This window comes from Saccostrea echinata, unplaced genomic scaffold (assembly GCF_033153115.1).
Source record: "Saccostrea echinata isolate AGI-Se365-2 ecotype Australia unplaced genomic scaffold, CSIRO_AGI_Sech_v1 ptg000012l, whole genome shotgun sequence".
Classification (NCBI taxonomy): domain Eukaryota; kingdom Metazoa; phylum Mollusca; class Bivalvia; order Ostreida; family Ostreidae; genus Saccostrea; species Saccostrea echinata.
The window spans coordinates 3,373,521-3,389,531 of record NW_026889761.1 but is presented as its reverse complement, the minus strand read 5'-3'; the positions used below and the strand labels follow the sequence as shown (position 1 = coordinate 3,389,531).

Genomic DNA, 16,011 nt, shown 5'->3' with positions numbered 1-16,011 from the left:
AAATCAAATCATTAGCCACAATCCTACATAGAAATACAAGATATTAAAATGATAAAACTCCATTAACAAGTCCACAACCATACACAGACTATATATTGTCAAGTTAATACAAACTCCCTGTTCAAGTCTACTTGTGTGTCTGTTTATTCTTGCAGTTGCATCTATAGAGAAACTATTGTACTAATGAAGACTTAGAGAATCCAAAAAGCCTTAAATAAGGAAAGACTATTTAGTCTAGGATAAATGATGTCCCTTTATTCAATTCCTGTAAAATTAAACAAGGGATAAGTACTCACAGTTTGAGAAGAGAAATGTCTGCATTGGGATTTTTGGCTCCCTTTTCCCTGTGTACAGGTTCTATGGCTGGGGCTGCTAAGTTATACAGGTTCTCTGGAGTTTTAAGCAGCTGAAATCACATGATATAGTCCATTTTTTAAAAATATCAAAGCCAAAACCTAGCATTTATTATCAACTCAAAAGAGTAGAACAGGTGTTTTATGTAGTCTTTCTCATACTTACACCATGGAATAAGTTTTACATTGTTTCTCAGAGGTAATACAATTATACCTATAAACATGACAAAGACACAAGGATTTACTTCTCTGACAGCTTTCAGGGCATCCAGTCTATGTTGGGGAGGTGAATACAACAGCATTCTATGGAACAGCGACTCCAGAACAGGTCTCATGGTACCAATAGTACCCATCAACTCCACCAGGGAAACTGCAATACTGGAATTATACAAACACTGTTTTCATCCTTACATAATAAGCTTAAAGCAAAATATCTCAAGCAAGACTTCAAATAAAACATAGAAATAATCATTGCCAAAACTGATTTGAAAACAGAACTGACATACAAAAAGATAGTCTACAATAGCTAGAGATTTCATCCTCTCTGTGGCTATCAGTAGATAATTTACCTATAGAAAGTTTTAGCTATGGTTGCCTCTAGATAGTTTACCTATAGATAGTTTTAGCTGTGGTTGTCTATAGATATTTTACCTATAGACAGTTTTAGCTGTGGTTGTCTGTAGATAGTTTACCTATAGACAGTTTTAGCTGTGGTTGTCTGTAAATAGTTTACCTATAGACAGTTTTAGCTGGGCTTGTCTGTAAATAGTTTACTTAATAACAGTTTTAGCTGTGGTTGCCGGTAGATAGATTACCTATAGAAAGTTTTAGCTGTGGTTGTCTGTAGATAGTTTACCTATAGACAGTTTTAGCTGTGGTTGCTGGTAGATAGTTTACCTAAAGATAGTTTTAGCTGTGGCTCTCTGTAGATAGATTACCTCTAGATAGTTTTAGCTGTGGCTGTCTGTATAGATAGTTTACCTATAGATAGTTTTAGCTGTGGCTGTCTGTAGATAGTTTACCTATAGACAGTTTTAGCTGTGGCTGTGTGTATAGATAGTTTACCTATAGACAGTTTTAGCTGTGGTTGCCTGTAGATTCGGGGCTGACATGGAACACCCTGACCCTCGCCCTATATCTTCTTTATGTGGTGTTTTCTGACTAAACACTGTCTTCTCAGACTTTGGAGAACCCAACAATGAGATCAAACAAGGACAAAGACTCTTCCTAGAAAAGTAAAATACAATCATGTCCATACTATAGATTATAGCAGTATCTCTTTATTCTTTATATAAATCTTCAACTAAAATCATAAATTTACACAGAATACTGCTATGTTAAACATCTCACCATATGATTTCTTGAAAGAGCTCATTGGAGTTGATTTCTCTGGGGCAGTTTGAGAGGATTGTCAGTACTCCCTCTAACAACAAGGGAACTGATACTCTGGTCTGACTGCTGCAATCAAATCATCACATACTTATAGATTCCATTTCAAACAAGGAATGCTCTTTTATTAAGTAAAAGCTGATAAGACTGACTTACCCTAATGCCTCCTCTAATTTATTGGTGAAGAACTGTAGAATGTTGATAGTGTCTGTGGTCAGTCCATCCTTATCCGTGTTCCCTAAACACATACACAGGTTCATAGAATTTAAAGTACTTGTCTCTTATATAATTGTCTACAAGTTGTACAGCAACATAAATATTTTTTCATTAATCAATTGTTCTAAACTTCTTTATAAGTTTGATTTTTAGGACAGTATACTTACCTCTGGGATTGAAGTCAGCAAGAACATCACCATCATCTCCTTGCTAAAGTAAAGCAGCAATTAGAAATACATGTAGTCATGTAATGTACGTAACAACAATAATAACACAATCTGCCCATAAAAAACTGTATTCATTTATCAAGCAAACTTGCATTTCAAATCTACATGCAAACATTTTCATGACATAGAAACTCCCTCTAGCTTATGTGAGTTAACAATAAGTCAAGCAAGTCAAGCAAGCATATTAATAATAAGTACATGTTTTTAAACATTTTTTTTTCAAAATTCTTTGTATAAATGTATATGTATCTAAACAATATATCTCTGTATGACTCAGTGAATTGTATTCTTAAATACCATCAGAAAAGCTTAAGGCACTTGTAAACTACATAATAATAGTGAAACACAAAATACTTTAGATTTCCACAGTATCAACATAAAAAGCATAGGCTAAAGTGAGTTTCCTTGTCTTACCCCTCTGCTGTCAGCAGATTGCAGTTTGTCTGTGAAGCTGGTTAGAAGCTGGGTGAGAGCTGCCTTCACTGTACCCCTAACATTATGAGTGCTTGTCATGTAGGTATCTATATAGACCTAAAAACAAGAGGCTCCCTACCATAACTACTGGTAAACAAACCATCACCCAAACATAAGGGGGTGGTGCAATAATAATCTCTTCTTTTAAAAATGCAAAAAAGACAATGCATAGGTATCAACATAAATTTTAAACTTTATTTATTTTTCATAGCAACTTTATCCAAATAATTACTATTCTATTGAATAAAACTAAAAAATTTTCCAGAAAGATTTTAAAAAATAAACAGATTGTAAAATAGGGAAACAAACTTATAGTGCCCCACAGAGGTAAAGCATTTTCTGGCTGACTCCCCCATACATGGGTATTTTTCTAGCCCTACCACTTCCCCAGCATGCAGATATTGTCAACACCTACCTGTGTTATTTTTGTGATGACTTTTGCATTCATGCACCAAGATGTAGAAAATGTCATATTCAACAGAAGCTATAAAGATAAAAATTACACATATTTCTCATTGTTAAAAGATAAGTATCTAATACATTGATTTTAAAAAATTCTAAAATAAAATTTGAAGAATTATTACGTTTTGTCCGTAGTCCTTATATCTAGTTTATACCTTCATTATATCCATCTGTGTGTCTTCAGGTAAGGAGGGGGTACACAACACAGTGTTGAGGATCTGTATTGGCATCCACCTCTCCTCTCCCTCACACTCAATACTGGACTGAAACCGATCATCTCCAAATATCACCTGTAAGCATTATCAAGATCTCATATCCTAATGGTAACTAATTGAAATTAAGAAAGTTTTTTTATTCAGAGACATTTCTTAATTCATTATTTTGATAAATTTCTTTTTGAGTTTTGCAAGACTATTTAAAGAAATTCTTGACATTTTTGTGATTTGAATTTTCTAAATAAGCATGATAAGGAAGCAAATTCAAGTAAAAATTTACCTACATGTATGTACATGTTTTCTGTGGTTTATCTTTATATCTGAATTCTATGGTGCCTAACTGTATTAAGAGGTTTTACATGTATTCCATGGAATATAAACCTGTAATATGTGGTGTTCACATGTATTATATAGGTTTACCTGTATTGATTACTGTTTACCTAAATCATGTAGTGTTTATTTGTATTATGTAGTCTGTATTATGTAGTGTTTACTGGAATTTCATGGAACATGAACCTGTATTATGTAGTATGTACATAGTATGTAGTGTATATGTTTACCTGTATCAAATAGTGTTTATCTGTGTTATGAAGTGTTTATCTGTGTGTTATGTAGTGTTTACATGTATTATTATTCAGTGATAACCTGTATTATGTATTGTTTACCTGCATCATGTAGTGTTTATCTGTATCATATAATGCTTACACGTACAGCACTAGTTTTTACCTGCATTTTAAAGAGTTTATTTGTACTGATATTTCATGCATACCTGTATTCCGTCAATAGCTTCTGTTGCCAGTTTTTTATTTTTGGATTCCAGCGCTAACTGTAGGGGTTCCAGACATTTTTCCCGTAAGACATGAGCTGGGGTCACCTCTAACAGACCTTTGTTTTGTAACAATTCCCGGGCATCAGAAGCTCTGCTCTTTATGTTTGTGTATTTAACAGAAGAAGAATCCCTGATTATCCGGGACAGGATGTCCTCCATTGCAGTGTTTTCTCAATGTATTTGGTCACATACTGGAAACTTTACTATTATTTCTGGAAAATCAAAAACAAAACAAACAATGTTACTTTAAGACTAAGATTCAATAAACTTTTAATGTACACAAGTATCAACGTGTGAAATTAATACTTTTAGTGCACAGAGTGCAAGCACTATAACACAAGCATTTTAAATCATTTTAGAGATATACAAAGGTATGGTTCCTTTGATTTACTGTTTATACCAACTTTTCTTTGCCTTCAACTAACTTTCCTGTCAATTTTTACAAAGAGACAAAAAATTAGGGAAAAAAGTTCTTTGCTCTGAAGAAGCTGACTGTATGATATACAAAAAAAGCCTCGCAATTATACACCATTTCAACCCAGTGGATAAAGTAAAATTTAAAATCACACAATTATTGATGTTCTATTTGATTTTAGTTTAAAACTTTAAGATAATTGTTGTAAAAATTATGGTAATTGATTTCTGCCCGAATCAGTGATGTGTAAATTGATGATGTTGCCCTTTTGACGTTGACATACCCAGAGAAAGTTATCTGTAGATACAAAATATATGAAATCTCGGAACGATATCTGTTGTGTCTTAAAACATTTGTGTCAATCTGTAGGAGATTTATTTCATTCAAATTTCTGACTTGAAATTGTAATACTACAATCATCAGTCAACATGGCGTTAAATTTGAAGCGAGAAAAAACGTTGAGAAAATGAGTTGAATTTTCGTATTTATATGGATTATTTTTTAGGTCAAAAGGCATATACAATCTCAAAAAGGTTTTTTATGATTAATTTGGTAGTTATTTTCAGTGCAACTCCTTTTGTTTTCTTCAAAATCATTTCGGAGTGGATCCACTCCAATTTGCTACATTGCAAGTACGAGGGGCATTTCAAAAGTTCTGGCAACTGGTATATAAAATTTTAACTACGTTACGGATTAAAATGACCCTGATACCACTTTAAAGCTTAGGCAAGTATGCATTATTAGTGACGTATTTTACATTCAAAATGACGTATAGGTCTGCTAAAATGATGTCATAATTAGGTATGCTCTGTATACTGGGCGTAAAAATGACTGATAAGGAGAACAATTTTTTTTGTTGAGCAAAGAGCGTATTGCAAAATTCGCTCATTGCTCGGCTTTACGGCAACAGAAATAAAAGCCCATTTAGATGTAGAATATAGAGAGCATGCTCTTTCATATCAAGCAATAGCAAGATGGGTAGTTCAATTTAAAGAGGGTAGAAAATCAATTGAAAATGACCCCTGTTCGGGGCGTCCAGTTTGTGCATATGGCGAAAAAGAAATCGTCGCTGTTCAAAATATGATAGCTGATGATGCTAGATATACAGTTGAGGAAATAGCAGACTTAACTAACATTAATTCGTCAGCAGTTTTTCGTATTTTAAAGGAAAACTTAAAGCTTAGGAAAGTCTGTGCTAGATGGGTGCTGCATCTTCTCTCGAAAGAGCAAAAGCGCATCCGGGTAGAAATGGCTTCACAGTTTCTAACAATTTATGAAGATTGTGACCAAAGGTGAATAAATGAGATTGTAACTGGTGATGAAACATCGATATATTTTTTTGAACCGGAAACTAAGCTCAATAATAAAGTTTGGATTGGTGAAAATGATACAAGGCCTCAAATTGCACGCAGAAACCGGTCTGTCCGGAGAGTAATGTATGCCTTATTTTTTTATTTTAAAGGCCCTGTTGCTCAAGTTCCGGTTCCAGAACACAGCAGTGTTACTGGTCAATTTTATGCAGAGAATGTCTTGTCTCAGGTTGTAGAGCACTATAAAACGACCAGACCAACAACCAGTACTAGAGGAATACAGCTCCTCCATGACAACGCACCTGCCCATAGTGGTAGTAACCAAATATTTAAAGGAAAATGGTATTGCTGTTTTACCACATCCACCCTACAGTCCTGACCTAGCTCCATGCGATTTTTGGTTGAATGCCGTTATCAAAGAAGCCCTCCGAGGATGGCGATTTGAAAGTCGTCATGCAGTCGGAAGTGCCGTATTCCAGTGTATGAAGCGTATACCGAAAGAGGACCATAAGGCAGCATTTTCCACATGGATTTCAAGACTGAAAAAGTGTGTCCAGGTCAACGGAGACTATTTTGAGGGATTGATATAATTTAATTTATGATAATGACGCTCATTAATTTACCGCACACCAGTTGCCAGAACTTTTGAAATGCCCCTCGTATATGGAAAGTATTCTAACTGTGGTGAGGGCTTGTCCCGAGACACAGTTAGATTATTCTAACTACTGGATATATAGCTCAGTGGTTAGAGCACCTGACTACTTATGCAGGGCTCCAGGGTTTGATTCCCAGTTCAGCCACAAATTTTCTCCTTTCCTGGTACAACTGTAATTATCAAATTTAAGCAAACACCATAGGCATGGTCCTATCTTCCCCTAAGTTCAGTGGTATTCAGCTTTCCCCCAAGGAAACAAAATTGGAAAAACATCTTGTAAATTTCTTGATCATGCCATGGTATTGTTTATTTACTATTGTAGTGAGGAAATTACTACACTATCACAATAAATTTTATAAACTGATGATAAAGCTAAAGAAACCAAGATCTCTGCCATATCGGAATGTTTCCCTTGTATTCATAATTTCAACAACAAAAAAATTCTTCTTTTTAGAAACGATCCAGGCAATCTTATTGAAAAGACATTTACCTTGCCTATAAAATTTGTGTAATTTGTATTAAAGACAACAGAAATACGATACATGAGATATGTAACATATGTTCTACATCTCATTATCAGCGATTTACCTGACAAAGGCCCACTATCAAGACCATTTTATGATGTGGCACATATTTTATCTCCTGATTTAAGCATAAGTATTTAAAAAGATACGTAGACAAAACTTCAAACCTTTCAGTCAGGAAATCTACAAATCGGGTGCGTTTGTAGTGTCATTTTCGCTAAAGATGCTGCATCTGTGTGCAGTCGATAATTTCAGGGCCGCTTACATCAACACCGAATTCATGAAGTATTCGAACAATATTCAGCCATTTCAAATAATCTACTTTACGATGAAGAAAATCTAAAATATAAATATACTGATATAATTTTCATCCAAATTATTTATCCTACTTGATATATTTACGTGGGTGAGCCCCCGCTATGAAATTTGAAATTGAAAGTAAAAGTGAAAATAGAATTTTCTCTTCGTGACATGTCAATTTGACTGAAAAATGAGATGGCAGCAAACATCGACAAAGTTAAGATCGTTGTTGTTGGTGATTCAGGTATCACTTGATTTATACATTGTTTTTGTAGTCTTTGTACACAGAAATCAAGTTTTGGTCACATTACCACGTGCTGACAAGGCTTAAAGATCTGAGAAAATTCGGAAAGTAAATACTGAGTATTTTTTTCTTGTTTCAGGAGTCGGGAAAACGTCATTAGTGCATTTGATATGTCACCAACAGCCTACAAACAATCCACCATACACGATAGGATGCTCGGTAGAAGTGAAGGTAGAGTGAATTTAAGAATTTCAAGGTTTAAATTAACTTGAAATCTTTGCAAGCCATGTGGGTTACTAACAGTCATTCTACAAAAACATGACCAATTAAGAATTTTTTATGTCGCTTACAAATTTACCGTTATAATATCTTAACTATAAATTAAAAGGTCGATTTCAACTCTAAGACTTAACATACACACATGGTTTTGTAAATATTCACCGATATATATGCAGTTCAAGTTTTGATATGAACATAATGTAATGTTGAAAAACGTATTCCACTGCAAATCTTAATGTCGCTTCATTTATTTACAAATTTCAACATGAAATTTTCAGCCGTAAAATCGTTCCGAATAGATTGCAATGAATGTTAAAAAATGTCTTTTATCCTATATAAAAAGAAATCAAACCACTTCTCGCAAAGGAATGCATGGATCTCCTCTCATGCGAATTCATAAGCATGTCGCTTAATCCATTAACTTCTTTAATGATTTTGTTTTAAATTTCATGCATAGAATGCAGATTTTAAAAAGAACTGAAACTTATCTGAAAGTGACCACGGAACCTTATATCATCTATTCTAGTTGCATGTCAGCTTTTTTAGACGATTACATTTTTGACATAACAAAATGAATAAGACAAAAACTTCTGTAATGATAATTCAGGAAAGTTTTTGCATTAAAGGTATAAAAAATTTTATTATTTTGGGAGCGAAATACTTCATACTTTTGTTTAATATCCTAAAACAAACTTTGATTTTAACAATTGAACAGAATTTTAACTTTTATTGCTGGGAATTAACTTCCGTAACGATTAACTTCTGTAACGATATTTTTCCCGAAATTTTAATATAAATTCAGATTCATGCGAGACTTCATGAATCATACTTTAGCGTTCTTTACTGAACATCAGAAACGAAAAATTGGTCAAATTCAGCTTTAGGCCAAACAAAAAAATATGTGTGGTTCCGGTTACACTTCCAAAAAAATTAGGGTAGGTAGGTAGGGATTTTTTTTTTTTTTTTTTTTTTTTTTTTTTTTTTTTTTTAACAAAATGATTTTCTTAATTTTTCTAAATAATACCTATCACTGCTTTGCAAATGGCATTTAGATGTGATGTGATTATATACTAGTCAATATTGGTAGGGAACACCTACATGCTAGCTTGCTTTGGACTTAATATTATTAAACACTTCTACTATGTTTTGCAAGGAGGCCGTCATTGCTGAAACTAAAACTTAAACCGGAGCCATTGATGGAAATTGGGGAAAGTTCCAGAAAAAATATGAAAATTGCCAAAAAAAAGTTTAGGGTCGGGGGTATAAAATAGGGAAGGTCGGGTAACCGGAACCACACATATTTTTTTATTTGGCCTTATTAAAAAAATAATAAGGCTTGATCAAGCAACTTCCGTAACATTACCTTATAAAATCAATGGTATCTTGAAATTGTTGTAAAAAGATAATGATACCAGATCTGTGGAAAATTCTTTGTTTTCAAGTTGATTTAGAGGATTATGATGTTCCAGGGTTAGAAACTCCCTAAAATTACAACTCGCAAATAATTGCGAGTACCAAGAAAGTGAACTCACAATTTTACAAGACTACTCGCAGTTTTCATATAAAGTTAAATTTATACAAATTAAAAACATGTTACTTAAGGAAAAAGTAACCACTGTACAATACACAAAATACAACTACGGTGTGACTTTTATTTAAATTACTGATTTAAATCAAAAGCATTGTGTTCTGTCATATTATATAATTTTGCTACAGTTTCAATGCAAAAAAAAAACTCGCAAGTTTTTGCGAGTTACCAAATTTTTAACTCGCAATTTGGGAATTCTAACTCGCGTTTTGCGAGTTGTATATAGTGAATTTCGAACCCTGTGTTCATTTTGCTATTTGAAACAATTATTTTCATGTTTTTTACTCTGAATTGGTCCATTTATCGTAGAATGACTGCTAAACCTGCAATTCAAGGGGCATTTTCAAAATAAAAAATGCAAAACATTCAGTCAAAATTGGAAAACAAATAATTATTATTGTAAATTTTCTAATCACCATGTACATGGGCAACTTGAACATAATTTTAAGTTGCCCACACATGAAAATGATTAAGTTGCAAATGGCAAGTGGGCAAATGGTAATTTTAAACCCTGAACTTAAAATTCAAAGTTTCATGCATGCTTATGTAACAGGAAAGGAGAAAATGTATGGCTGAGCCGCCTGGACAGTAAATTAAACCCGGGACCCCTGCATCACTAGTCAGGTGCTCTAATGACTGAGATACCTGATATCCACAGCCCAAACCATTACATTCATCCCTCCTTAAATAAAATGACTTTGCCCTGGAAGACATATAGCCCAAGTTCTTAATTGCCCCTGGCAGGACTTTCACCTGCAAGTCCAGGGGTCGTCAACAGCACCAAATGCAACAGGAGAGGAGGAAAAATGCGAAGGACCAGACTGGAATGCGAACCTGGGCCCCCTGAATCTCTAGTCATGTGCTCTATCAGCCGAGCTATCTGGTTACCGGTAATGGAACCCATCTGACCACCACATTCCTCCCTCCTTAAACGTCTTTGGTCCCCAAAGACACCAACTCAGGCTCTTCCCTGGCAGGTCTTTTACCTGATGGAGGAGTGTTCTTTAGGGGCTGCAGGGACCCCATATATATGTACTTTTTTTATTTTTTCCTATATCAATGTCCCGACATTTGAGGTATAGATTTTTTTAAGAAATGTTTTTTTAATTGTTTTCAAATATAAAAAGTGGAATAATTATACAAACTAGATATAAAAAAACAAATTGCAGATCTAATATATTTCTTTGATCATGTTGATGCTACTACTCCACCCCTACAGTTTTATCACCTGAGCTAGGGCAATTTTATTGACAGTATTTTTTTTTGGGGGGGGGGGGGGGGATTGCCTTATAATTCAATCTTTCTGTCTTCAGTAGATCAACAATTCTATTCTGTTCTATGCAAAACCCAACACTGAAATGAATACAATACATTATCTTTTGACTTTTGCCATAATAACTGTTTTCAGTTACATGATTACAAGGCAGGGACTCCTGGAGAGAAGACTTATTTTATAGAAATGTGGGACGTCGGAGGGTCGACAAGTCATCAGAATAGCCGCTCCATATTCTATCATTCTGTTCATGGTGAGTAAGCTTGTCTGTTCAGTAGCTATGCTAATGACAGCAAACATATTGCTACCCATTTTAAAAAGTATGCATGAATATAAATGAATTGCTGGTCAGTATTTACGCACCATCAAAATATCATGTATTTTCTTATCCATGATGTCTGGCTGTTCATATACTTTCCTAGTCTGCAATTCCATTTTGTGAACAGGAATTTGAAACAGAGAACCATTGAATTATAAAAAAATGTTCACTCTTGATACCTAGGTAACAGTTTAGTTAAAATCTGTATTCTATTGATAGGTATACTGATAGACAATCTGTAATCTGTTGATAGGTATACTGATAGCTAGATAATCTGTAATCTGTTGATAGCTGTACTGATAGATAATCTGTAATCTGTTGATGGGTGTACTGATATATAATCTGTAATCTGTTGATAGGTATACTGATAGCTAGATAATCTGTAATCTGTTGATAGGTATACTGATAGATAATCTGTACTCTGTTGATAGGTGTACTGATAGATAATCTGTAATCTGTTGATAGGTATACTGATAGATAATATGTAATCTGTTGATAGGTATATTCATAGATAATCTGTTGATAGATGTACTGATAGATAATCTGTAATCTGTTGATAGGTGTACTGATAGATAATCTGTAATCTGTTGATAGGTGTACTGATAGATAATCTGTAATCTGTTGATAGGTGTACTGATAGATAATCTGTAATCTGTTGATAGGTGTACTGATAGATAATCTGTAATCTGTTGATAGGTGTACTGATAGATAATCTGTAATCTGTTGATAGGTGTACTGATAGATAATCTGTAATCTGTTGATAGGTGTACTGATAGATAATCTGTTGATAGGTGTACTGATAGATAATCTGTAATCTGTTGATAGGTGTACTGATAGATAATCTGTAATCTGTTGATAGGTGTACTGATAGATAATCTGTAATCTGTTGATAGGTGTACTGATAGATATTCTGTAATCTGTTGATAGGTGTACTGATAGATAATCTGTAATCTGTTGATAGGTGTACTGATAGATAATCTGTAATCTGTTGATAGGTATACTGTAGATAATCTAATCCGTTGATAGGTATACTGATAGATAATCTGTAATCTGTTGATAGGTGTATTGATAGATAATCTGTAATCTGTTGATAGGTATACTGATAGATAATCTGTAATTCTTTGATAGGTGTATTGATAGATAATCTGTAATCTGTTGATAGATAATCTGTAATCTGTTGATAGGTATACTGCTTGTTCATGACTTGTCCAACAGAAAATCTCACCAGAATCTGAGGAAATGGCTGGCAGAGGTCATCAACAAAGGAAACACTAAAGACTTCAATGGGTTTGTATTGTGTGTAATGGTAGTGTAATATACTTTGTAATGGGTGTGTATTGTCTGTAATGATAATGTGTAATGCATAAAGATAGTGTAATATACTTTGTAATAGGTGTGTATTGTGTGTAATAGTAGTGTAATGTACTTTATGTATGTACTGGTAACTTGGAGTTTAAAGTGTTATGGTTATGTATTTATTAACATGGGATTATTTTTGGGATTTACAGAGGGGATTATGATCCCGAGCTATTTGCTGGGATTCAGATCCCTATAATGGTGGTAGGATGTAAGGCTGACCAGGCTCAAAATCTACGAGAGAAATCACCTTCAGGACGCTCATCCGTGGCCGAGGAGTGTGGGGCCGATGAATTCAATCTTGTAAATAATTCATTACTTTATTCTTCTATACTTTTATTTATGAAATTCAGCCCAATTTCTCTTGAGTGACATTATAATCTCGACTGGTACAGTTTGGAATACAAAGAAATGATGGACTTAAAGTTGTTCTACAATAGAAATTAACATATACATGTACATCACAGGCACTTGACTTTAACATATTTTTCTTATTAAAAAAAAAACATACCTTATAAATCAGGTATGGGGTTAATTTTTTTAAAGAAAAATATTTAACTTTAAGTGCCTGTGATATACATGTTCGTTCATGTACATTTATAATTAGGTATATGCTAAACAAAATAGTTTGAATTATGAGGTTTGTAGAAAAACAAATGCCTGAACTTAAGTTAAAGTATGCTTAACTAACTTTCCTTGAGTTTGTCTAACTTGTACAAGTATTTCGAGAATTGGAATTTAATTACAGCTTTTCCCAATCAGAAAATTTTGAATATATACATAAAATTAAGGAGAAGAATTCTGAAATCCTTGACAAAGTTACAAAATAAAGCAGCATGGGAGGCTGACTATGATGAGCATTTCATTTCACAACTTTTTTTTTTTTTACCAGGATTGTCACCAAGTCAAACATATATCCCCAGGATCCACTAATGCTGTCAAACTGACCAAATTTTTTGATAAGGTAAGTAAACATAGACTGGCCTCAACAGCAGAGTTTAGAACTGACACTCACCTTTTACAACTTTTTATTTTAGATGACTTCATGCTATGTCCAGTATGATATACACTATATTTGCTATGTTTTCTATCTGTCTGTCTGCTGTCTGTCCATCTGTCTGTTTCAAAATTATGTCCAGACTCTTACTTTTGACTGAATCCATTGACTGAAATTAATTCAAATTTGAATGTGTTGTCACTTTACATTTGTGACATGACCTTGACTCAATTGAAGATCATAGATCAAAGGTCAAGTCACTGAGCATCTCTAGTTATCTGCTGATATTGAACTGCAAGTTTATAATGTTCTTTACCCAAGGTCATATACAAAGGTCAATATCCTGAGACACAGAATCCTTTCTGATTATAAACTTTGGACTGTAATGAATTTGGACACATTTTCACTGGGCATGATTTGCTACTACATGTGTATATTATGATTTGTTTGTATTGCCACTGGGCGTGATTAGCCATACCTGTGTATATCACGTTTGTTTGTGCTGATTACAGTTCTCTTTCCAGGTGATAGAGCGGCGGTACCACAGTAGAGATGGCGGTAACCAGGTAAGTACTACAGGAAGTAGACTCGGTTATACTTACACCGACTAACACAGACGTAAGGCCAAAGTTAACACAGACGTAAGCCTAAAAGTATTTATCAATGCTTCCAAGGTGGAAGATGTCCCTTTAAAGTCAGGTGATGGTTACAGCAGCAACAATCAAAATCTATACTTACAAGTTTAGTGGAAGATGTCCCTTAAAATCAGGTGATGGTTACAAATAACAGCAGCAACAGTCAAAATCTACTTATATGTTTAGTTGAAGTGATTGGTATATAGCATCACTACAGATTTATAAATACCCGGTAGGTGGAGGGATTTACCTATTCCTGAATGTCGCTTTATTATGTCTCGGTAAAGGTAAGCATGACATCTTAGTGGGTAGGGCACAAAAATGTGTAGATTCATGTTACCAAGACGATTATAAAGGCCCACATGATAGACGTAAAAGTTTGTCACTTTGTGGTTAAAGCATATAACAATGACATGTGCTTACATGTATATGAAAATGTTAGATTGAGCATGGTGATAAAATCAGAAAACTGTTCAGTTACTATTTTAAGAGTATCTTGCATCTTTCCACTCTCTCAGCTTTCTCTTTTTATATTTAATCTACTGTGATTCCCAGCTGACTAGATTTGCATGTCAAAAAAAATTCCTATGTTGAACTTGGTACAGTATTAAAATATTTTTTTTTATAAAAAATGTATGTTGTTATACATACCATCAGGTAAAGTGGACTTCATTTTTTAAATATAATTATAAACTCCATTATTCTTAAAAAAAAGTTTGTTTAATTTTTTAAATCCTTTTATTAGTGGTCTTTATCTTTTTATTCAAACTGATGTTGTATTGCTCCTATTTTTCTGTTTCAGGGGCACATAACTCCAACTATGGAAAGAAAAAGATTCTTCAAAACATCGCATATAGACTGATACTGACCAAAAATTTATTTCTCTTTGTCAAGTGCAATATTAAATGTATTTTTTGTAGAATATACTTCTTTTTTATATTTTTCTTTAAAAAAATGATGAGGAAATGACACCACAAACCTTGGCTGACTCTAAACCTCCAGACCCCATCAAATGTAACAGAATAGAGACTTGCTGAATGGGGAATATGTTCACTTTGACTAACATGAAGACCATTCCTTTTTATATCTCTACTCTCCATTATATTTCAAACAAATCTTATATACTGAAAGAAGATTTGAAATACATACATGAAGAAGAAGGGGGTGTTCTAGTGTCCTTCTTTAAAATTTTGTTTAAAACATGTAATTGATTGTAAGTTTCAGGTGTTGTTTAGATTCATATCCTGCAAACTTCATATTTTGGGGCATCATGGTGGAACAGCCCAAACATCAGTGTCATAGTGACATACTTTTCTAATATCGAGGCTATGTACATTTTCAGACTCTCTGGTGTCTACTGCTTCAAGTTAATCAGTGGGATATATCAAATCAATGTAGGAATGAAAATGAATAATTATTAATTGAAAAAAAATGTCAGTATAGCTAAATGTGAAAATGAAGGCCCTGACAAGAGGAATTCTTCTTTTTGTTAGAATTATTCTTCTTCATAGGAATACAAAAACAGTTCTGCTAATAATGGGGCATAACTATAATTACCCATGAGAATTCCAACAGATTGTTGGAAGACCTGGTCTCCAAACACTACATAGATAGGGTACTTTCAATGAGAAACCCAAGCATCTTTTTTTATATATTAATAAGATTGATTTTTATCAAAGTAATTTTGTAGATGACAAATTTTAAGATATTAAAATTATCAAGTTCCATTTTAATTGAAGCAGTTGCCTGCATGTATTAAAAAAAAAAAAAAAAAAAAAAAAAAAAAAACCTGCATGGTGTTAACATGAGGAATGGTTTCGATGCTATTGACAAGTATATTCTCCATACAATCAATGGTTACCTATTCTCTGCATGCTTTTATAAAATTAGAATTGATATTCTTTGTGGAGTTTTTACTTTTATATTTACTGCATATTTACAAACATAAAGG

The 16,011-nt window shown here is 33.6% G+C and overlaps 2 protein-coding genes across 2 annotated transcripts in view; one reads left to right on the top strand and one right to left on the bottom strand.

The window, feature by feature from the left end:
* Positions 1–4,324, bottom strand: part of LOC133185198 (brefeldin A-inhibited guanine nucleotide-exchange protein 3-like) — a 38,706-nt gene extending 34,382 nt beyond the window's left edge. The window contains exons 1-10 of the mRNA XM_061320290.1: positions 4,106–4,324; positions 3,277–3,411; positions 3,075–3,143; positions 2,600–2,716; positions 2,126–2,168; positions 1,899–1,980; positions 1,704–1,811; positions 1,419–1,580; positions 599–731; positions 297–406 (exon numbers count right to left, since the gene is read on the bottom strand). Coding sequence (XP_061176274.1) covers positions 297–406; positions 599–731; positions 1,419–1,580; positions 1,704–1,811; positions 1,899–1,980; positions 2,126–2,168; positions 2,600–2,716; positions 3,075–3,143; positions 3,277–3,411; positions 4,106–4,324 — 1,178 coding nt within the window. The remainder of the gene's footprint in view (positions 1–296; positions 407–598; positions 732–1,418; positions 1,581–1,703; positions 1,812–1,898; positions 1,981–2,125; positions 2,169–2,599; positions 2,717–3,074; positions 3,144–3,276; positions 3,412–4,105) is intronic.
* A 3,208-nt stretch (positions 4,325–7,532) lies between these two features.
* LOC133185192 (rab-like protein 3) lies at positions 7,533–14,984 on the top strand. The gene is made up of 8 exons (XM_061320285.1): positions 7,533–7,613; positions 7,753–7,844; positions 10,889–11,006; positions 12,257–12,359; positions 12,581–12,731; positions 13,321–13,392; positions 13,950–13,991; positions 14,863–14,984. The coding sequence occupies exons 1-8, from the start codon at positions 7,565–7,567 to the stop codon at positions 14,920–14,922; spliced, it is 687 nt and encodes a 228-aa protein (XP_061176269.1). The 5' UTR covers positions 7,533–7,564; the 3' UTR covers positions 14,923–14,984.
* Positions 14,985–16,011: the final 1,027 nt, after the last annotated feature.

Coding starts and splice junctions, on each gene's coding strand:
- LOC133185192 (XM_061320285.1), top strand. CDS start 7,565: ATGGCAGCAAACATCGACAAAGTTAAGATCGTTGTTGTTGGTGATTCA. Junction 11,007..12,256: donor ATTCTATCATTCTGTTCATG/GTGAGTAAGCTT, acceptor ATCTGTTGATAG/GTATACTGCTTGTTCATGAC. Junction 12,732..13,320: donor GGGCCGATGAATTCAATCTT/GTAAATAATTCA, acceptor TTTTTTTACCAG/GATTGTCACCAAGTCAAACA.